General features: G+C 37.3%; 2 protein-coding genes across 3 annotated transcripts in view; both read right to left on the bottom strand.

The window, feature by feature from the left end:
• Window positions 1-5,395: 5,395 nt before the first annotated feature.
• Window positions 5,396-6,903, bottom strand: SLC10A5 (solute carrier family 10 member 5). The gene is given in 4 exon segments (XM_060116354.1): window positions 5,396-6,035; window positions 6,037-6,145; window positions 6,353-6,876; window positions 6,878-6,903. Coding segments are annotated over 4 exon segments (1,299 nt in total).
• A 1,293-nt stretch (window positions 6,904-8,196) lies between these two features.
• The window catches only part of ZFAND1 (zinc finger AN1-type containing 1), a 28,363-nt gene continuing 12,394 nt past the window's right edge, over window positions 8,197-24,165 (bottom strand). The window contains exons 7-8 of one of the 2 annotated variants that reach the window (XM_060116352.1): window positions 10,801-10,956; window positions 8,197-10,710 (exon numbers count right to left, since the gene is read on the bottom strand). In XM_060116352.1, coding sequence (XP_059972335.1) covers window positions 10,540-10,710; window positions 10,801-10,956 — 327 coding nt within the window. In that variant the 3' untranslated portion in view covers window positions 8,197-10,539. The remainder of the gene's footprint in view (window positions 10,711-10,800; window positions 10,957-24,165) is intronic. The other variant, XM_060116351.1, reaches the window with a different exon arrangement.

A 24,165-nucleotide genomic window follows, 5' to 3' on the forward strand; every position in this document is an offset into this window, starting at 1 on the left:
GCGGCTGGGCCCGTGGGCCATGGCCGCTGGGCCTGCGCATCCGGAGCCTGTGCTCTGCGGTGGGAGAGGCCACAACGGTGATAGGCCTGCGTACCAAAAAAAAAAAAAAAAAAATAGTTCCGCTTCTTGAAATTACAGGTCTGGCATCATATAGTCTTACTATTATAATGCAAAAGGCAGTGCACAGGTAAAAGATGTCCTAGCCACAACAGGATCAGGGAAGCAGGTTATCTGGCTCCTTGCATTTGCAGTGATTGCTTCACTTAGCTTGATCAGAAGACAGGATATTGTCACCTATGTGTTGCAAATAAGAGTTCTCAAAGATGAATGACACGAAGTCTGGGACCAATTCTCGAACCTCACAAAGAGCCAGAACTTTGTCTCCTTCTAAGTATCTGATTTGAACACCTCAATTTGTCTAGCAAATGATGCTTTTGTTTTCTTGATTAAAAAAAAATAAAAAAACTTTAGAAATTAGCTTTTTGGTTCTTCATTCTCAGTCATCTTAAAATAAAAATCTTGCCAACTCCTTGGTGACAAGTGTTGGTTTTTAACCAAATAAAAATTTCCAGGCATTTGCAGAAATGTCATTTGAGTCCTCTTTAAGCCTCGTTTAAATAAACAAAGCTGCTAAAATCCGTGTAATCGAAGAGAAGATAGATAGAATATCTCATTCCTTCAAATTAAAACCATTTCAAGCTTCCTACCTTTAATGAGCAAGAAGTACAATCTTTTTCTAGGAGACTCAGCTGTTACTTTACTATTGTCCTCAAGTAACTGAGAGATTTTTCAGTCCAAGGAGGTTGTTCTGCTTTCAAATGCCTGACTGAAAGTAAAATGAAGAATCCTCTAGTACACAGGGAGGTCTAGCGCTCCAATCTGGTTTTGGCAGTGTTGCAAACTGGTTCCACACAATCCAAAAGATTTTTGTCCAGTGCTGGACAAAATCACTCCAGTGCTGAGTGATTCAGATGGCTGCAGAGACCTTGGTACCTGGTGCATTGATCTTGGCTTCCCAAAAGGGCAATTTTTAAAGCTATAGTCACATCTGCAGCTGGTGTTCCCCACCCCGAAGACTGTCTGCTGTGTCAAGGTGGTTTGGGGTTACGGAGGGGTCAGGTTCCAGCCTTAGCCACACACTATACCAGGACAAAATCTGCTCCCTGGCGTGGTGACCAGATCACTGTACCAGACTTCCCCTTTCCTACCAGTGGACTTGCATCCATGACAGAGGTTCCAATCATGCTAAACCTCAAAATGGAAAGAGAGGCAAGATCCAATGCCCCTGACACCTCCCCAGACACCTGACTATTCCTGGAGGGGTTCTGGGAAGGATGGCCTTTGTCAAGCCACAGAGCGCTCTGGTCATCACCTATATGAGTGATAGGTGCCTTGTATTTGCATAATAAAGAGCGCCCTTCATGGTGATTTCTTCCCCTGCAATATTGGGTATCTGGCTAACTTTATTTAGTCTCTGGAGCTGACTTCTTTTAAATGCCAACTCCTTTCACTAAAAAAAAAAAAAAAAAAAAAAAAAATACAGATTCCACATACTAAGACCTTCTTAATTAATAGTTAATTGTTTAGTGGACTTTGATTAAAAATGGCAAAAATCTATAAACACAAAATGCAGGTTCCTTATGGGTGGAATCTTCAGGATACCTAACAAGATTACACGTTTTGACATAACACAGGTTGGAATTACAGATAGAGTTTTTAGTTCTGGAAAAAAATATATCATAGAATCATCTCTATTAAAGGTTGGAATGAAAGTTTATTTTTAAAAAAGTGGCTTATCCCTCTACTTCTGGATCTTTTGTCTAACCAATCATGGCTGTGTAAAATGTGTGAAAGGAAAATCAAAATGGAGTTGGTATTGCTAAGAGAGCTCTCTAAAATGGAGCCAGGAGTCCATCGAGGAAGTGTGACTTATGCATGTCTCAGACCAAATGAAACTTTTGACCACTTATTATCTTAACACATGCATCCAGAACATCTACCCAATGTTCCAGAAACTCAAGATATTTATTGGACCCTTACCCTAAAATAACTCATGAGAGCCTTAAGGACAAATATTTCCTTTCTTGAATCAGGGTCAGTCATAATTCTTGAACAATCTTGTGGCTTTTCCCTGCATAAGCTCCTTTCTCTCCCCTGCAATACTCTTTCAGTTTTACCCGAATCTGTGTCTCCTGTCTCTCTCTTTTCTTTTTTTTTTTTTAATTTTAAAATAAATTTTTTTTGGAGGGGGGCCGTGCTGCATGGCATGTGGGATCTTATTTCCTGACCAGGGATTGAACCCAGGCCCACTTCAGTGTGGAGTCTTAACCACTGGACTGCGAGGGAAGTCTGTGTCTCCTGAATTGCAATTCTTAAGACTTCAAATAAAGCCTTTTGTTCTTTGCAGTCTTGATACTGATTATTATTGGACAAATGATTGGTATGAACTCAATCAATTAGTTAGCCTGCTTTATGCCTCTCATTCTTAAACAATAAACAAATAGCTTGAATAACTTCATCCCCATCCAAATTAGACAAATTTTCCTACACAAAAATCTCAATCTTCCATGATACAGCTATAAGATAAGTAAAATATATTCCATTTGTACACATTCATCTGCTTTTAAGGTGCAAGATCAAACATGAAGAGAGCAACCATAATAATTATAGAGTTTACTATGTGTTAGGCATTATTCTGAGGACCTTATTAATACCAACTCATTTAATCTTCACAACAATACCATGAGGTAGGTACTATCATTATCCCCACTTTCCACATGAATTTAGGCATAGAGAGATTAAGTAACTTGACCAATGTCACCCAGTTGGTGACAGAGCTGGAATTGCAGACCCTGGCATAATCTGGCCCTAGAGTATATGCTATTGACTTTCATAGACATTAATGATTAATTAATTCAATGTTTTATGAGCACCGACTCAATTAAAAGTATTGGTTAAAAACTGTAGGGAATTCAAAGAATAATATGTGGCCCCTGCCCTCAAGAAACTCATATTTTGGTTGTTGCTTTAAGTAGAAAACTTGAGCATCTGTGAGTGGTTATTCTTGTCAACCTGAACCCATCGCCCTGCCCGTGGTGTTAATGACCCAGAGTTTTATGCCAGAATTACACGCTTAGGAGTTAAGCAAGATCTTAAACCTCAGTTGAATCTCTTCATTTTACAGATTTGAAAACTGAACTGCAGAGAAGTGTCTTGTTCGAGACCACAATGTTAAGGGTAAAGAGCAACTAGAAAGGCAGTTTCTTGTCTCCCAATCAGTAAAATATGTTCATGAAAATGTACATAAGTCAAATGTATGCAAGCTTAATTATATTTTAAACCCCTAAGTGGATATTTCCATTTAAAGGAGTCAGTAGTAAAGTATTTCATGTAGGCAATTAACATTTTATAAAGTGAATAATAACCGTCCATCACCATGCCAAACCAGCGCTTTGATGAATCTTGGTATTAACATACTGGATTTGGTGAAATAAGAAAAAAAGAACTTTGGTTGTCGTATCAGCTGGCAAACTGAACAAAAATTCCCTAATACTATGAGTAAAATGGTGAATAACACTAATAGGAAAATGTTTGAAGTTTTAGGCTCTATGCAGAGTTATCAGATTAGTATTTCAAACCAACAGTAGATATGTCAGGGTCAAAAGTTTAAAGTCTGGTAAAATAATTATAGCGGCTAACACTTGCTGAGCACATACTATGTTCTAAGTACATTGTCAATATGATCTCATTTAATTCCTATGACAATTTGATGGAGTTTACACTATTATCTCCATTTTTATGTAAGGAAATGGTACTAGAGGATGGCTAAGTAATTTGCCTATAACTAAGGGCCTGGGAAATGCGGGGAGCAGAATTATTGAGTGATATTTCTCTTTCTTGACGCCCTCACTTTCTTTGGAGAGAAGTGCAAACTGGAACTAGATACTAAAAATTGCTTTTGAAAACTCAACAGTGGTATAAAAACGAGCATACTATTCATTTGGGCCGTAGTCTGTACTTCAACACTTTATTTGAATAAGCACACAGGAAATATGCTAGATATTATGGGGGGTATCAAAATGAATATTGTTATCATATTCTATTGTTTATATTATTATATTATACTGTTCATACTATTATATTGTACTGTTAATATTGTTATACTGTTTACATATTATATTGTTTATAATTTGCATGTTCAAGGATTTATAGCAAAATAGGGAGGATACGATAGGAACACAAATAGCTGTAATGCAAGCCAGGTTGGCTAAGTGCTATGAGCATAAAAAATTGTGATGAGAATTTAGAGGAAATTTCAGTTCCCAGGAGCTAAGGGGGATTCGTCAAAAGCTTCATGGTAAGGGTGGTATTTGATCCAGGTCTGTGAGAGTGGTCAAAATCTAGACAGAGATGATGTGGTCCCCTCAGGTTTCAGGGACAGTGTGAACAAAGGCAGAGTCATGAGTTATCAAGTTATCTGTTGATTGGAGTAAAGACTGCATGTAAAGAAGTGGGAGGGGAGATGAAACTGGAAAGCTAGGGTGAAGTCAGTGAGCAGAGTGTACAAAATGCCTCGCTAAGGAATATAGACTTTATTCAAGAGGCAAAAAGTTTTGTAGCAGGGAAAGCACAAAGTTAGATTTTAGGAAGATTAATCTGCCAGGGCTTGGAGAGTGGACAGAGAGGCCAAAAGTCAGGTAAGAAAGGTTTAGGGAAGCAGCAATCTAGGGCAGAACAAAAGTGGTAGTACTGGGAATAGAGGAGACTGATAAAAAGATATTACAGGAAATTGCCTGTAGGAAATAGCTTGACTATAATGAAAGAAAGAACAGGGAAGAAAGGAGAAGAGGGGGAAGAGATGACACTGTGCTTCAGGGTAAATGGTAACGTCTTTAGTGGGAGACGTGGACGACAGGAGGAAGTACAATTATGAGAGCAGAAATGCTATATTTAGTTTAAGACATTGATTCCAAATATGAATTTACATATTCATTCACTGTGTGAGCATTTACCAAATGCCTATTATGGAAGGGAAGCCCTTCCATAAATACTTGGGATATATCATAATCACTACAGGAGGACTTTTTTTTTTTTTGCTCTTTCCTATTCAAGAGACCATAATAAAGTATTATATTCAAATCCAACTCTATAGAACATTTACAAGCCAGCACAGTTGAAAAGTAGTCTCCTTCCTCTGAATTCCTGTACATTTAACTGTCTGTACTATTCATTGGGTGTTTAGCACATATGATTATATGTATGTATATATTTCTCCCCTAATGTCAAGTTTTCAATCAGATCATAAGTGAGTTGAGAGCAGGCATCATTTCAGATATTCTTTGAATCTCCCACAGTATCTCATTCAGAGTAGGAAAATTCAGTAAAGCTTTAACTGTTAGACCGGGGGATTTTTCTTTCTTTTCTCTTCTGTGATAAGGATACATCTTTTCTTAGTCTTGTAGAACAGAAGGATCAGTAAAATTTCACATCCAGAACACATGGCCACTGTGAAAGGAGCCACAGAAGCCAAGTCTGCAGTGGACCGTGAAAAAGAAAGCTGAATAATAGCAAGGGCTAAGAAACTATTCAGTACCCCACCTTCAATAGCAACAGTTTTACAAACAGGAAGAGGCAGCATAGAAATTTTAGCAAAAAAGTACCCAAACGACAAACCCAAAGCAGGCACTAAGACACCCAATAGAAGCACCTCTAGGTTCACTGTTTTTAGAAACATTAATCCCATTCTGAAAGTCAAATAAATCCCTACAAACATTAAAATAAAACTCAGAGGTCTAATGATCCTCTCCAGGAAGTTTGCTTTTTCAGGTAGTCTACGCTTGATGATTATTCCCACTGATATCGGTATAAGTATGAAAAGGAGTGTTGACATAATTTTAGAAACAGGAATATGCAAAGTACCTGATAACCCTAACATCCTACTATATATGTACGAATTGGCAGGCATCATTATCAGGGCCAATAACATTGATGTGCAAGTCATCAAAATGGCCAAAGTGACATCTCCTTCTAGAAGCAAACAGATAGCCCCCACCGCCTCCTGGGCAGGTACAGGTCATTATAAATCCAAAAGCCTGTGCCTCAGGCAATGCCAAAATCTGTGTCAAAAGGAATCCACAGGGCTTCCCTGGTGGCGCAGTGGTTGAGAGTCCGCCTGCCGATGCAGGGGACACGGGTTCGTGCCCCGATCCCGGAAGATCCCACATGCCGCGGAGCGGCTGGGCCCGCGAGCCATGGCCGCGGAGCCTGTGTGTCCGGAGCCTGTGCTCTGCAACGGGAGAGGCCACAGCAGTGAGAGGCCCGCGTAAAAAAAAAAAAAAAAAAAGGAATCCACAAAATGGCATAAGAAAAAACTGTATAACTGCCCCAAGAATTATTGGCAAAGGTCTCTTCCATATTGTTTGAAACACCTGTAATTCAATCTTACAACTAAACGCACATTTATTTAACAGTATCATTGGTAGAAAAAGCATAAGGATATTTCTACCAATAAGGTTTGATATCTGGAAAAGACTGTCTTGTCTTTGTTTGAGCACTCTGACTTTGACATTCTTTATTTCTTCAATGAGTCTTTCTTGCCTACCTTCAGAATCCCACAATTGAATGGTCAGATTTGTCTCCCCGTCTTCATCTGTCACCAGGTTTATCGTAAAGTTGGTAACATCTGATAAGGTCTTAGTCTCATTCACCACTTGGAGCATTTTAGGATCTTCTAGTTGCACAAGGAGGTAGCTGGAGTTTGGCTGTTTATCTCTGTAACTTGACCTTACAACGACAGTTTCTTCAGTCTTTGTGAAAAATAGTATTTCAGTCTTTTCTATGTTCAGAAAACTGAGAAACGATTTCCTTGCTTCCCCGAGTCACAGACGACAAAAGCAGGACCATAAAGTTTTCTAATCATTTTGAAGGCTTAAATAAATTACATATGCAAAACCATTTAAATAAACTAAAGAACGTTCTTCATACAGGTGTTCCAGTGATGGTCTGAGGTTGTTAGGTAACAGCTGTTTCTGCTAGATCAAAGTCCAGTAGGAGGGACTCTTGTACTTTTCAAACAAATACAGAGCTATCTAATGAGTGACATAACTGGTTTAACCTACAGTTACAAAATGTAAGTCATAGCATTTAACAGGTTCAATTTATCACAGCAGAAACCTAATCTTTACTCCTGACTTCCTCATTTCTGACACTAGAAAAACAGCCTCCTACTTACTTGATTTTAAAACCTTAGTGTCATCTTTTTTTGAGTTCTGTTCCTTCCTAAGGAAAATCTACACTAAAAGCAGACAGGATCCAAAAATTTTAAATAGATGTTGAGGAGGCCTAGAGGTGGGTGTTACTATTTTATTCATTCAGGTCAAAATCCAATAAAAATTTACTGAATATGTGTTCTAGGGCCCTGAGCTAGGAGCTGAGTATACCACAGTAATCAAGCTAGGTGACTCTTCCCTCCTGGAGCTTAGTCTTGGTGGCTCTTTATCATTACTTAGGAAACTGCAGAGCCCATAAATTGGCCTTGCAGCATCCTTAGGCTAGTTAGGGTTTTCCCACAACTCTAAACAGTGATGGTATCAGTTAGGCAAAAACTGAAACGGTTTGTGGTGTCCTTAGGTAGAAAAAAAATTTCCTGGATGGTTACCAGATAGCTTGGCAACCTAGGGAGAGCACATAGCCAGATCCATGGCCAAAGGTACAGCCTGGTTAAGGGACCACTGCTGCTGGACACTTGGACCCTGACACAATGGGGCAATCGAAGCCCACTGACTAATCCTAATCTTTTATTCCTTCCTAGTAACACTACTCCTTACTCACAGCTATGGCAAGGACATTCAATTGACCCAACTTAGGTCATATGCCTGTCTTGGCTGTCAGGAATAAGGAAAAGAGTCAGGCTTTTTGAACTTCAACCCACAGATTTACAAACACTTTCTGTTTCCCAAACAAGAGGAGGGGCTTCTGATGCTAAGCAGAAAAAAAAAAAAAAAAAGACCAACAACAAAAAACCCCCACTACAGTTATCTACTACTGAGCCTACAGATCTAATAGTCTCTTGATCATATAATCATTTCAGCAGATCCTTCCTGTACTCATGACACAATCTGTGTCAAATGAAACAATGACAGTTACACATTAAGTATTTTAGATCATAAAATGTTTGCTCCTCAAAAATTGTCAAAGCAATTTTTATTGGATATTTTTACAAGTCTTTAAAAATTTGACTTATGTAGGTTAATCTTTCAAATACAACAGACTTTACTAGTCCACAAATTTTATTTCCATGTACCACATCGAGAAAAACAAAATACACTATACCAATGTTGAAAATAGGGACTGGAACTAATGTTTCTGTGATATTTCAGTTAAGTTCCCAGAGAACTTCCCTGGTTTAAAAAGACAAAAACAAAACAAACATAAGACAAGAACTTTATGAAACCAAAGCTATCTTTACAGTTATGTGACCAAATATCTTAATTCACAATTTTTGTTGCCCAGGTCAAAGAGGTGAGGAACGTAAATTTTACTTTCCTCAGATCCTTCCTTCTGTAGCCTTTCCCCTTCTTCAGGTTCTCCAAGGCTTATCTGAAAACTGCCTGGAATAAAATCTGACAAATCTGGGAAAAATCTAGTAATTTATTATTCATGTGTATTTACTGGCTGATTCTATGAAGCTTAAGCTCATCTGTATCATACTGTAGTTAGATACTTATGTGAATTTAAAACATTTTTCTACTTGTGGGTTTTCTGCTTATAATTCTAGTTGCCTGTGAGCAGGTAGAAAGATTCTAAGGAGGGGTGGGGACAGCCAACCCTAGAATTATATTAAGCAGACTCAACTGAAAGCCCTAAAGAAAGCCTGAAAAAGATGTCTGATTTCAGAGTAATTTGGAAAAGAGACACTGGGGGGACTTCCTCTCTTGCCCACAATCTTGTTCTCTTTAGGAGACTTCTCAGGCCAGAGCCCCCGTCCGTAGAGCCTCCAAGAATGCTGGCACCTGTTTCTCTTACAGACTAGTTTGCTCCACTATCTGGGACCAGATGACCTAAGTCCTTCCCTCCATGCTGCTTTGTCTCTTTTCTATTCATTGACAGGACCTCTTCTTTAGTCTCAAGTGTAGCTCAATCTCTGCTCGCCTTACTTCCCTTCTTTTCAACCCGCGTTGGTATTTTTTCCAGTATATTTAGCTTCAGTTCAATTCATGAGACATGTGTTGGTCATCTACCATGTGCAAGTAATTATGCAGATGCTAAGGTATTTGTATTAAAACTTTCTGGTATCTGGGAATATATTTAAAGATTATTTCTACTTCTGGTCTTATGGTTTCTGATAAAAGAGCTATTAGAACATGGCTATACTTACTATATATTCATTGGCACTTGCCACACTGCTTTGTATTATAGTTTTAAGTATGTATATATCTCTTCATTGTATCCACCATGGCAGTTAGAATCAAATCCTTACATTTAGTAGGTACTTGAATAACTAGGTTAATAAATGAATGTATAAGCAGCTGATAGAAGTCAGAAGTTATCTCCATTCACTGCATGAAAATAATATGAAGAAAGAATTAGAGATGAAATAAACACTGTGAGTTTGTTCCTTTAATTAAACCTAAAGCCACTATCCCTGTCTATCGCAAAGTAGGAAAGGGACAAATAACAAACAGAAATAACTTCTATTTCTTCTCTATAGTAGTACTTTGTTGAGTATAGATAGAATACATCAGTTAGGAGCATTAATTTTAATGTGTTGGTAAAATGTAGTTACTTTTGGCATGTGTTTTGCTTTGGTATATATATAAAGAACTTGTAATGTAATTTAGCTATCCCATCTTTCTTCTTATCTGTACTATATGATACAGACAAAATGGTGAATCCTACTGGAGGGAGTTTTTTATCAGAAATATGTCCCAAAGCACTTAGGTGACAACAAGAAAATAATTTTCCCTTCCTAGGCCTGAGACTCCTCATCCACAAACTTTGAAGAGTGAGTGAGATGACCTCTAAGTTTCTATAATTCATGTATACACATCAATTTATACATCATGATGTAGGTAGATACTAAGGCCCCATGATGGTAGGCTTGGTCATGTGTCTTGCTTAAAGTAAAAGTGATACATGTTATCTTCTAAGAGCCATCTCTTTCTTCTGCCATAAGAATGGCAATGTCCCCAAAAGGGGTCATTCCTTCATATTAGATTCTGGAGTAAAGATAACATGGAGCAGAGTCACAGCCAATCAAAGTCGACATTAACCAAATGAGAAATATATCTTTGTTGTTGTTATTACAGCATAACCTAATAAAAGTTAATTAGATAAGAGAATTTGCTAAATGTCAGTTCATAGTTAAACTTGAAAACACAAAAATTCAAATCCAATTTAATAGAAGACTGATAATGTAAATTATGACATAATAGAAATAAAAAGCAAGTTTTAAAAATAAAAAATACAGAGTATTTGTAGTAAAAGAATTTGATTAACAATGAGTTTTCCTCGTGATTTCTAGCTTGACTCCCTGAATGACTATTCCAAGTAAGAATCAACATTTTTTAAAAACTGTTCTTTATCATTCAGATATTCCAAGATAATATTTCCACCACTGTATAAAGGACAGTCCTCCTTAGCAATCCAGGTTTCCAAAATATGATCCAAGGGTAAGGCTTCTCCTGAGGTACTGTGACATAACCTCAATTTCTGTTAAGAGAGAGATACATCATAATGTAATAAATGTGCTTTATAGAGTATTCTAAAACTTTTAGGGAAAAAGTTATAACCTGTTGTTACCTTAGGTGTTAATTTGTTATTGTCATTTTTAAGACTGGCTAAAGAAGCTGCAAAGTCTATGACCCTTCCAATGCTCCACTGCTGGCAAAAGAACATTGGCTTACTCTTCTCTTTGCTCCCCTTAGGTAAGAAAACCTGAAAGTAAATTCTTTCCGTCTGTAAAAATAAAAAGTTAAAATACAGATTATATACATGAAATGGACATCTGTTTTTGTCTGGTGACATTTCTTCCTCTCTTCTCCTGGTCAGAGAAGGATTACCCTCTAATGATACAACTTCTAGTGGGAATACAATCATACAACCCCAGCATCCACCTAAATGCATGGGCAGAGGATCTAAGACCCTAATCAGGATGATCTATGAAAAATAGGCATGTGACCTACATTAGGCCAATCAAGGTCCTTTCCTGGGATTTTACATTCAAAACCTGGGGGCAGGGAGGAGCAATATTTTTCCACAGTTTTTTTTTAAGTCTTGCTGAATTAAACCTGAGGTTGCCTGCAGCTATCCTCCATGCCTCTCAGCCATTCTTGAACCAATGTGGAAAAGTTTCCTCAAATGAAAAACAGTGAGTCTAACTCACAGAGAGAGAAGTCAAGGAAACAGACGGCCTCTTTCAACAGCATTTGAGTCCTGGAATTCAGTCATACCTTGAGACCAGATTAATGCAGCACTCCCCATTATGTGAGAAAAAGGAAAATTGTTTTGAGTATGCTCGTTGGTTTCTGTCAAGTTTCTGTCGATTACAATTAAAAGATTCCTGAGACATATAACATGTCTTTTCACCTGAAAGACCTCACCACATATTTAGAGATAGCAGGGCTTTTGAAAACAAAAAAACGTTAAAAAAAAAAAAAAGTTAGACAAGCACCATATCAACAAAAGAGAAAGATTCAGAAACCTGGAGATGGTTCCTCCAGTATTCTATACCCTATATGTTTCCTTTATATTGTACTTTCTTGCAAAATTAACAAATGTAGGAAACAAGAAGAGGAGCAAAGGTATTGGCTTCTGATTTCCCCTTCTTCCTAAAATCGCTTTAAAGAAGTGGTGGCTTTACAGACCAATTCCTGCTACAGTAAATATTTCAGCATAACTGGAGGATCCCTAAGTTGTAGGGAAAGATCACAATTATTCTAAGAAATAATAGATTCAACACAATTTCTATCTCAGCACTAAGGAATGTAGATTTGTTAGAGACCAGTGGAGTGCATTATTACAGAGTACAAGTATTAAAAGAAAAATGAGAAATCATTGGAAATTCAAGCTTTGGGCCAACTCTATAACCTCATAGTCCTTGCTCCAAAAACACAGCAACAAGAGCATTAATCTGAAAAGAGAAATTTAAAAAGATATACCCTCACCTAAAAGTAAAAAAATAAATAAGTCTGAGGATCCAAAAATGAAACAGAAAGGCAAAGTGACAGTAGGCAGGCTGATCAGAGGCTTTCAAGGCTCCAGAAGAGGAAGAGGTAGCAAGAGCTCAGCTTTTGGGTTAATGGGAAATAACAGTGTCACGTGGTGGTGGGGCACCTATGTCCGGCTCACTGATTGAAAGCAGGAGCTTGTGTGGGACATGCACGCCAGGAAAGGAGGCTTAAGAAGTTACTGCTGAATGTTGATGTAGGCTATTGCTTACAAAAACCGATATATAGGGGGGCAGAAAAGCACAGATATAACCTCGTGACAGTGAACAAAGCCAAAGCCTTCCAGCTCAGTAAATGGATCTGTAATAATCTGAAAATCTTCATACAGCAGGAGCACAAACTGTCAATCTCAAACTTGGGTTTGGAATAGAGGTCATGGGTAGGTGGGCCTGTGGAAGAAAATGTGAGACTGCTAGCAGGAGACTGCTAGGAGAGGTGAGTGAAAACAGTAAGAGAGACACAGGAAGAAACTCCTACTCAACACAAACATGCAGAAGCTGTACGCCAAAATTTCAAAACAAATCAAAGGTTAACTTATTATGGGCAGTCAGTTCATAGTTAAATAAACTTGAAATAGACATTTATAAAAGTTATTTAGGATGTACAAGGAGATAAAGAATAATATACATAAAAATGGAACAGAAAGTTGTAAAACCGAAACAGGCAGAAATGAAACAGGAAAAGCTATAAAGATCCAATTAGAAATATAAAAACCTAAGAATACAGTTTCTGACATAAGAAATTCAAGCACAATAAATTTCTATAATCTTCAATAAAAAGGTTTAATTGATTGGAAGATGAATTGAAGCAGTCATCTAGAAGGCAGCACAGATAGACATATAGAAATTACAAATCTCTAAAATATGTCTAGTAATAGTTTCAGAAGAGAAGAAAAGGAAGTAATATTCAGAAAGAAAATAATAATAATTTTCCAAGAGTAAGAGATAAGTCAGATTTTAAAATCTATCTCAAGGGTCAAGCTGTGTAATTAAAACAAATTCACACCTAGCAACATTGCACTGAAACTGTAAAATATCATAGATAAAATCTTAAAAGCTACACACACACAAAAAAAGAAAGAAAAATTACCCATAAAGCAACAAGAATAAGATCTACAGCACAAGTTTCCTGAACAATAGACAAAAGAAGCCAATGAATAGTATATTCAGGGTTGAGAGAATCTAACAGATAATCCAGCTCAAGTGAGGGGAAATAAGGGCAGTTTCAGACAAACAAAAGACTGAAAGAGTTTACCAACAAAGACTCTTAATGAATCAACTGCTAAAGAATGGACTTTAGCCAAAATAAAAGTGAGTCTTAAGGAAAAAAGAAACTCAAAAAATATATTGGTAAATTTAAATAGCAAGTGACTTAAAAATAATCATGTGTGAACAAAGATGATGGGATGGAAGATATTCAACTGCATAAAGCATGTCAAACTCTTTGTCTTATTCAAGAGGATACAATACCAAGTAACTTTAGATTTTGAGAGAAGAATTGGTATTTAATTATACACGTTAAAAATTTTAAATGTAAGCACATGCCTATTATCACTATTATTACAAAACATTATATTGAAGATTATAGATAATGTAACACAAGAAAATGAAATAACTAGTATAATTATTGAAAAATAAAAACTAAAGCTACTTGTCAATGGGATGTGATTGTATACCTAGGAAATTAAAGGCAAAAAAAAACCCTTCTAAAATAAATAGAGGAATTTGGTGATGTGATTGAATAAGATGAATATACAGAATTCAAGACCTTTTTCTTCTATATTAACAATAAGTACTAGGAATAGAGGTAAAGGGAAATATTCTATTCACAAAAGAAAGAAAACCCATAAGATAATTAGAGATGAAAATAAGCAAGGAGTAGTAAGACTTAAATGAAGAAAAATATAAAATGTTACAGAAGGCAATAAAACACGATCTAAAAGAGAAGACATAAAGTTCTTAGATAGGAAGACGATGTCATAAAAATGTCATTTCTCTCAAAATTAATATATATCATATAATGCAAATTCAGAGAATCCTTCAGGAATGATCCTCAGTCAGGACTTGTTAATAGATGCTGCTGGGAAGTTGAATTTTACTTCACCCAACTTCACAGAAATCACTTGATAATGTATCAAGGAGGTTTTGCCTCATTTACTTGTACCTGGTGGGTAGGGAAGGAGCCAGAATCCCAGAATCAAAAGGAAGAGGCCAACTGGGTAATAAAATCCTCCTGAGAATGGCAAATCAGGCTTCTCATAAATGGCAGATTTCTTACTTCCTGTAGGCACTATTATTCACAGCCAACATCCTTGTGGGAAACTTTGAAAGATATGAGAAGCCACATTTCTGCCTAAAACCATGTTGTGTTCTCTCTTGCTTTTTATAATGGTTTCTTTCAGTTTCTCCATTTTGACCTTTAAAGAGGCTACTTTCTTTAACAGTATCTGCTGGAGTCTGTCACTTACAACCTTGTCCCATTATGACAACCATGAAAATCCCGAGGGATTTAAAAAAAAAATTGTATGTAATAATCACAAGGTTCATACGGATGAATAAAGCAAAAAAAAAAAAAACTGCTAAGAAAAACTATGGAAAAATATGGATGGGACTCACATTATCATATATTAGAACACTCTATAGTTATTATATCAAATCAACTTGGTATTAACATATGAATAAAAAATAGATGAATGGGGCTTCCCTGGTGGCGCAGTGGTTGAGGGTCTGCCTGCCGATGCAGGGACGCGGGTTCGTGCCCCGGTCCAGGAGGATCCCACATGCCGTGAAGCGGCTGGGGCCGTGAGCCGTGGCCGCTGAGCCTGCATGTCTGGAGCCTGTGCTCCGCAACAGGAGAGACCACAGCAGTGAGAGGCCCACATACCACAAAAAACAAAAACAAACAAAAAAAACAGATGAATGGAATAGAATAGGAAATCCAAAAACTGATCTAGTAAAAATACATTTTAAACTTATCATGAAGGTGATATTTGGTATTTCAATTCAACAGGACAAAGATGAATTCTTTAATTGGTTGGCAGGAACTAGCTAATCAACTGGAAGAAAATAAAATTGGGTCCTTAGCTCATATCATATGCTAAAATCAAATTCCAGATCTATTAAAGACAGATGAAAAAAAATGAAAACCCTAAGAAGACAGAAATGAAAGACAGACCTTAGAAAAATTTAGAACCCTGATATGTCAATGAGATACCTAAGTAAAATCAAGATGTTTGACAGATTTTGAAAAAAGATTCCAAAGCAGATTGATTATAAAGGATTAATATCCATTCTACTCCAAGAGTTTCCATAGTTGACCAAGCAAAATATAAATGAAATAAAAATAAAAATAACAACCTAAAAGGAAAATGATCAAAGGATATGCATGGGCAATTCAAGGAAGGGCAATCATACATGGCCAATGAACATAACAAAAGATGCTCAAACTGAACAGTGGTTAAGGAAGTGCAAAGTAAAGCAATTAGGAAATATCTTTTCACAGCCATTAGACTGGAATACATTTTAAAAGATAAACAACTACTGGAAACCATTGGAGGGGAAAGGTACTCTCATGTATGGCCACAAGAGGCAGTATAGTAATAAACAGGGTAGAATGGTAGGCTCTGAGCACGTGAGTGATCTTAAGAGCACTTCACTTCAGATTACTAATCTGTGAAATGCGGATAATAATATATCACATGATAGTCATGAATACTTAGGAAGATAAAAATCTAGAGCCACAAAACAATGCTTGGCATAGTGCAATCAGTCAATAAAAGTTGACTAATATAATTACTGATGGTAGAAATGTAAATTGTTTCAACTTCTTTGTAAAGCAGCTTGGCAACATCTATTAAGATTTAAAATACACATACCCTTTGACTCAGAAAACACACTCCAGGGAATTTATCTCACAGAAATAGGAAACCAGAAATAGGAAACTTCTTAGCACAGTTGCCAAAACTGGAAACGAAGTGAATGTTCATCAATAGGAAAATGGTGATGTAAGTCACAGTAGATCCACACCACTTGGAAAATTATCCAAGCTTTTAAAGAAAATGATTTAGAACCATACCAGTTCCCTTGGGGGAATTTCTGTTAGGCATTCATGAGAAGAATATATAGAGATAAAAGGATATCTTACCTACCTGAAGCGGGCTTTATTTTTATCCATAGGCTTAATCACCATCTGAAATTATAGTATATATTTAATAGCTGTCTCATCCTACTGGAATATAAACTTCATATGGGCAGGGACTTTGTTTTACCTACTGTTGTATCCCCAGGACCTGATATATAGCACGTATCCAAAAAAAAGTGCTAACTAAATGAATATCATGCTATTTTTATGAAATAATGACCCTAAAACACTCTTTGTGTCTTTGTATGCATATACCAATAGCCATTTTCATTTATATAAAATTATACACATGTATATGCACATATATACATGGGTGTGTATATATATAAATAATATATGTCAGTACATATGTATAAACACACACAAATATTAATGATACAGGGGAAGAAGTTCTATCTATAGACCTGCATGCTCCACGATAAAGTGTTAGGTGTGTTGAGAACATGGTTTCTGAGGCAGTCTCCCTGGTTTCAATTCGCAGCTCTCCACTTACTAGCTGTGTTACTACCAAGTTACTTAACCTTTTTGTGCCTCGGTTTTCTTGTCTATTAGGCAGAGATAATAGTACATATTTCACAAGCCTGTTGAGAGGATTAAATGTGATAGAAGAGAGCCTGGAACAAAGTTAGTGCTAAAAAAGTTTTTGCTATTATGTTTTAAGTAATAAGAGAATTGCAAAGTAATGGGAATAATATTATTGGATACTTTAGAGCAGGTCTTCTCAACTATGTCACTATTGACATTTTAGACCAGAAAATTCTTTCCTGTGGGTGCTGTCCTGTACACTGTGGGACATTTAGTACACTGTGGAACATTTAGCAGCATCCCTGGCCTCTACCCACTAAATACCAGCAGCACCCCCATGCCCAGTTGTGACAACCAAAAATGTCTCTAGACATTGTCAGATATCCCCAAGGGGGCAAAACCATCCTCAGTTGAGATGGACATGAGCATAGGAGGGTGTGTTTAGTTTTTTTCCTTTATACAGTTTTTTAAAGTTACCCTTGTTGAAAGTATGTATCTTTATAATTTTAAAAACAAATAAAGAAGTTTTCAAAAAAGAAATATTAAGGACAATCAAAGAAGAAGACTATAACCAATGGTTTCTAAACCAGCAGAATGAAAGGGAATATAGAAAATTCAGTCGATACAAAAAATGACTGGAGAGAAATAAATAATAAAAGGAAAAGGATTATGAGCAAAAAACATAAGATGGAAGAAATACATTCAAATACATGTGATCATAATAAATATAAATGGGTTCAACTCACCTATAAAAGAAAGATACTATCAAATTGGATTAAAAAAACAAAGTCCAGCTACATGCTGCTTACAAGAAACACCCTAAAAATAAAACAAGAAAAGGTGAAAATAAAGGGATAAAGACATAATAGTTAACTATTCATCAAAAGAAAGGTAATGAAACAATATTAATATAATTCAAAAGTGGATTTAAGGCAAAATTCATAAAGAAGACATAATGATGAAGAAATTCAATGTATCTGATAATATACAACTCAGCAAAACTATTAGAGTTACAGGAATAAAAAACCTGACAAAACCACAGCTATAGTGGGATTTTGATACCATCTGTTTCAGAAACTGATAGATCAAGCCAAACAAAAATTAGTAAGCATGCACACACATATACATATGGACAGAGAGAGGATGCAAATGAAATAACAAACAGGACAAAATGTAAATAACTGGTACATTTGGGTAACAAATATGAAAATATTCTTTGAACTATTCTTGCAACTTTTCGGTTTGAAACTGTATCAAAATAAAGTTACCAAAAAAAAAAAAATACACCTAACAAGTAGGTTGAAATAAGCAAGTTCATTATTCAGTGTGAGAGGTTAGAAAAAGAACATCAGAGAGAATGTAAACAAAGCAGAAAAAAAGAAATAATAATATAAGAGCAAAATTAGTGAAGCAGAAAGCAAAGAAACAATAGAGAGGTCAATAAAACCAAAACATGATTCTTTGAAAAATCTAAAATACAAATTAAAAAAGTAAACACAAACCTCTAGCAAGACTGTTCAAGGGGAAATCAAAGAAAAGTATGAATGAAAAATATTAAGAATGACTAATGAAAGACACAGTAGAGATTTGGGAACATAAGAAAATAAGTTGAACAACTTTATAACAATAAACTGAAAGATCTACATCAAACAGAAATTTTTAAGAAAGATGTTATTTATCAAAATATATTTCAGAAGACACAGATTTTCCAAATAAGCCAAGAACTATTTAATACATTAAAATAGTATTCAAAATTCTCCCCTCAAAAAAAGGCAACAAATCTGAAAGTTATAACAACCATTATCAAACCTTCAAGAACAAATAATACCCAACTATTTCAAAGAATAGAAGAGGGAAAGCTACTCAACTAATTTTATTTTTTGGCTACTAATGTGAAGATAAAACACTAAATAATATATTAGTAAATCAGATTAGCAGCACATTTTAAAAGAATTATATACCAGAGTCAACTGGTTTATCCCAGAATATGTGGGTGATTCACAACAAAAAAATTTGATCAATGTAATTTACCACATTGATAAGGAAAAAAAAACTTGACATAATCATCTTACTAGATGGAGGAAAAAAATTATAGCAAAATTTAATACCTATTCTTGATATAAGTTCCTAGAAATCTAGGAATAGAAAAATATTGTTAACCTAAGGAAGGCTACTATCAAAAATCTACAGGAGGGCTTCCCTGGTGCCGCAGTGGTTGAGAGTCTGCCTGCCGATGCAGGGGACGCGGGTTCGTGTCCCAGTTCGGGAAGATCCCACATGCTGCGGAGCAGCTGGGCCTGTGAGCCATGGCCGCTGAGCCTGCGCGTCCAGAGCCTGTGCTCTGCAATGGGAGAGGCCACAACAGTGAGAGGCCTGCATACTGCAAAAAAAAAAAAAAAAAAAAATCTACAGCAAATATAATATTTAATGATGAAACTTTAGAATAATTTGCATTAAAAGTCAGAAATATGATGAAAATGCCTGCTATCACTCATATTATTCAACACTGTTGTGGCGATTTCAGCCAATGCACTAACACAAACAATAATAATGAGAAGGTGGAAGAGCAAGAGAAAAGCAAATTTGAAAACAAAACAAAAACAAAAATAACAAAAAAAACTCACAAAACTGTCATTTTCAGAAGATGTGACTGCACAGAAAACAAGCCAGGAAATCTATAAACTATGGGAACTATTAGAGTTTATTTGCTGGATGGAAGGACATTGTACAACAATCAGGAATAAACAATTAGAAAAATGTTAATTTAAAAAAAATTACCATTTACAATGGCAGCAAAAATTATGAAGAGCCTAAGAATAAACCTAAGAAAAGACATAAAATATGTATGGTAAGCATTATAGGATGTTCCTTAAGGACATAAAAGAAGACCTAAATAAAGTTGGATAGACCATGGAGATGAATGGGAAGAGTGAAATTTTAAAGATGTCAACTGTCTCTAATTTTAAATTCAGCACAACTTCTATCAAAATCACCATTTAACAGAACAGGACAAAGTGATCCTGAAATTTTTACAAAAGAATAAATGGCCAAGAATAGACACAGTTGAAAGCAAAGAATGAGGTGGAGAGGACTGTCCTACTTATTATAAAGCTATTATAATTAAGACAGTTTGAATTAATGCAAAGAGAGACAAACAGAACAGAGAAATTGAATGGAGATCCCCAGACTAGTCCCACATGTACAAAAGAATCTGGTGTATGACAGAAATGTCATTACAAGGATGAACGCTTCAACATCTTATGTTACAACGATAGGTAACCCATTGGGTGGGAGGGGAAGGAAGCAATCTCTACCTCTACTTAATTACAATTAAATTCCAGATGGAATAAAGAGCTAAACAAAAATATAAAATAAAACTTTTAAAGGAAAATGTAAGAAAATAACTTATTTTTAAAAGTACAATCTTAATGAAATCATTAATAAATTTGAGTGTATTAAAATTTAGAAAGTCTGAATTACTAAAGAGATCAAAAGGAAAGTGAAGACAAGCTACAGACTGAGAAAAGATTTGTGCAATGTCCTTAATCAAAAAAAGATTAGAATTCAGAATATATAGACTCTTATAAACCTTTCTAAAAGTTCCACAACCCAACAGAAAACATGGGCAAAGGATATGAACAATTAATTCACAAAAGAAAGCCCAATATCCAATAAACATATGCAAAGTAGCTGAACCTCACTAGTCACAGGGAAATTCAACTTTAAACCTCACTGAAGTATCATTTCACATCTATCAGGTTGGTAACAATGAATAATAACCTACCGTGGCAAGAAACACTGAAACTCTCAGAAACTACAAGAAGGAGATAAATCCGTACAACTACTTAAAATAAAAAGTTGACAAGGAGGAGAGAAGGCAAGATGGTGGTGTGGGAAGATGTAGAGTTAGCATCTCCCCACAACTAGGGCACCTGTCAGCCACTAGTGGGGGACTTTAACCCCCAAGGAGATGGGAGGAACCGCAGAGTGAACTGGTAGGATGTAGGGGGATCGAGGTGGGAGGAGAAGTAGAGGCCAGACAAGACCGGCACCCCTGAGGCTGGGAAAATCAGGAGAGGCAGGTGGGAGAGATTCTCCAGGAAGAGTGGGAGAGGAGCAGAAGGCGATCGCCTGGTCCACGGGGCCGGGGAGCCTGCTGAGCTCCCAAGCTGGTCCCCGCCCCCAACACACACAAAGCCCCATCCAGGCCATGAAGGTCCTGGGGGCATAGGAGGGAGGCTGGGGAGATCAGGAATGGCAGGCGGAGTGGCAGATCAGGAGTGGCATGCCACAGAGCAGAGGGCAATTGTCCTGCCCACTCGGGCACAGGGAGCCTCTGAACTCCCAGGCCGGTCCCCCGACCTCCAAACCCCACCCCAGGCCACATGGGTCCTTGAGGGTATAGGAGGGAGGCCAGGGAGATCAGGAGAGGCCCTCCAGGAGGAGCGGGAGAGGAACAAAGGGCGACTGCCCCGCTCACTCACCTGCTGAGCTCCCATGTCGATCCCCTGCTCTCCAAGCCCACTACAGGCTGCATGGGTCCTTGGGGGCATAGGAGGGAGGCCAGGGAGATCAGGAGACGCAGGCAGTAGGGGCCCTCCCAGTCCCCAGACCGGAGGAGCAGGAGAGGAAAGGAGGGCGTCTGTTCTGCCCACTCGAGCCCAGAAAGCCTGCTGGGCTCCCAGGTGAGGTCCCCTGCTCTCTGAGACCAGGAGTGGGGTCACGTCTGGGCCCCTTCTGTTCCTTGAGCCTAAACCCCACCCCCATAGCCCCCAGGGCCTTTTCCAGCCCTGTGGGATCTGAGCATTGGCCCTGCCCACCACCCAAATCTCATCCTTGCTTAGGCCCCACTCTCCACAGCCAAGGTCTTCCCCCCTCCTTCTTTTTTTTTTTTTCCCTCTTCTTTTTTACTACTGTGGTACTGATGTACCTTCCAGTTGTTTATTCATCTATATTTTTATTTTTACATTCTTTCTAACATATCTGTTAGTTTCCTAATCTAATTTTATTTTTTACTTTGTTATTGTTCTCTTTCGTTTTTGCCACCACACATGGCTTGTGGGATCTGGATTTGCGAGCACGGGGTTGGGCGGAAGTTCCTGCAGTGGAAGATCTGAGTCTGGACCACTGGACTAACAGGGAACCTCAGACCTCAGGGAATATTCATCAGAGTGAGGGCTCACAGAATTCCTCATCTCAGCACCAAGACCCAGATCTACCCGATAGCCTACAAACTCCAGTCTTGGAAGCCTCAGGCCAAACAACCAGTAAAACTATAAAACAATCCCACTCATTAAAAAAAAAAAACATGAAATGGCAAAAAAATATGTCACAGATGAGGAGCAAGGTAAAAACCTGCAAGATCAAATAAATGAAGAAAAAACAGGCAATCTAACTGAAAAAGAATTCAGAGTAATGATAGTAAAGATGATCCAGAGTCTCGGAAGTAGAATGAAAGCACGGATTGAGAAAATACAAGAACTGTTTAACAAAGATCTAGAAAAACTAAAGAACAAACAAACAGAGATGAATAACACAATAACTGAAATTAAAAATACACTAGAAGGAATCAATAACAGAATAACAGAGGCAGAAAAACAAATAAGTGAGCTGGAAGACAAAATGGTGAAAATAACTGCCAAGGAGCAGAATAAAGAAAAAAGAATGAAAAGAACTGAAGACAATCTCAGAGACTTCTGGGACAATTCTAAACGCACCAACATTCAAATTATAGGGGCCCCAGAAGACAAAGAGAAAAAGAAAGGGTCTGAGAAAGTATTTGAGGCGACTATAGTGGAAAACCTTCCTAACATGGGAAATGAAATAGTCACCCAAGTCTAGGAAGCACAGAGAGTCCCATATAGGATAAACCCTAGGAAAAACACACCAAGACACATATTAATCAAACTAACAAAAATTAAATTCAAAGAAAAAATATTAAAAGTAGCAAGGGAAAAACAAAAATAACATACAAAGGAATCCCCATAAGGTTATCAGCTGAGTTTTCAGTGGAAACTCTGCAGGCCAGAAGGGAGTGGCAGGATATAATTAAAATGATGAAAGAGAAAAACCTACAACAAAGATTACTCTACCTAGCAAGGATCTCATTCAGATTCGATGGAGAAGTCAAAAGCTTTTCAGACAAACAAAAGTTAAGAGAATTCAGCACCACCAAACCAGCTTTACAACAAATGCTAAAGAAACTTCTCTAAGTGGGAAACACAAGAGAAGAAAAGGACCCACAAAAACAAACCCAAAACAATTAAGAAAATGGTAATAGGTACATACATATCGATAAGAACCTTAAAGGTAAATGGATTAAATACCCCAACAAAAAGACACAGACTGGCTGAATGGATGCAAAAACAAGACCCATATATATGCTGTCTACAAGAGACTCACTTCAGACCTAGGGACACATACAGACTGAAAGTGAAGGGATGGAAAAAGATATTCCATGCAAATGGAATTCAAAAGAAAGCTGGAGTAGCAATACTCATATCAGATAAAATAGACCTTAAAATAAAGACTGTTAGGGCTTCCCTGGTGGCGCAGTGGTTGAGAGTCCGCCTGCCGATGCAGGGGACACGGGTTCGTGCCCCGATCCCGGAAGATCCCACGTGCCGCGGAGCGGCTGGGCCCGCGAGCCATGGCCGCGGAGCCTGTGTGTCCGGAGCCTGTGCTCCGCAACGGGAGAGGCCACAGCAGTGAGAGGCCCGCGTACAGCAAAAAAAAAAAAAAAAAAAAAAAAAAAATAAAGACTGTTACAAGAGATAAGGAGGCACACTACCTAATGATCAAAGGATCAATCCAAGATGAAGATATAACAATTATAAATGTTTATGCACCCAACATAGAAGCACCTCAATACAAAGGCAAATGCTAACAACCATGAAAGGAGAAATTGACAGTAACACAACGATAGTACGGGACTTCAACACCCCACTTACACAAATGGACAGAGCACCCAAACAGAAAATAAATAAGGAAACACAAGCTTTAAATGACAGAATAGACCAGATGGATCTAATTGATATTTACAGAACATTCCACTCAAAAGTGGCAGAATACACTTTCTTCTCAAGTGTACATGGAACATTCTCCAGGATAGATCACATCTTGGGTCACAAATCAAGCCTCCGAAAATTTAAGAAAATTGAAATCGTATCAAGCATCTTTTCTGACTACAATGTTATGACACTGGAAATCAATTATAGCAAAAAAACCTGTAAAAAACACAAATACATGGAGGCTAGACATTGTGCTACTAAAT

This window comes from Mesoplodon densirostris, chromosome 13 (genome assembly GCF_025265405.1).
Source record: "Mesoplodon densirostris isolate mMesDen1 chromosome 13, mMesDen1 primary haplotype, whole genome shotgun sequence".
Classification (NCBI taxonomy): domain Eukaryota; kingdom Metazoa; phylum Chordata; class Mammalia; order Artiodactyla; family Ziphiidae; genus Mesoplodon; species Mesoplodon densirostris.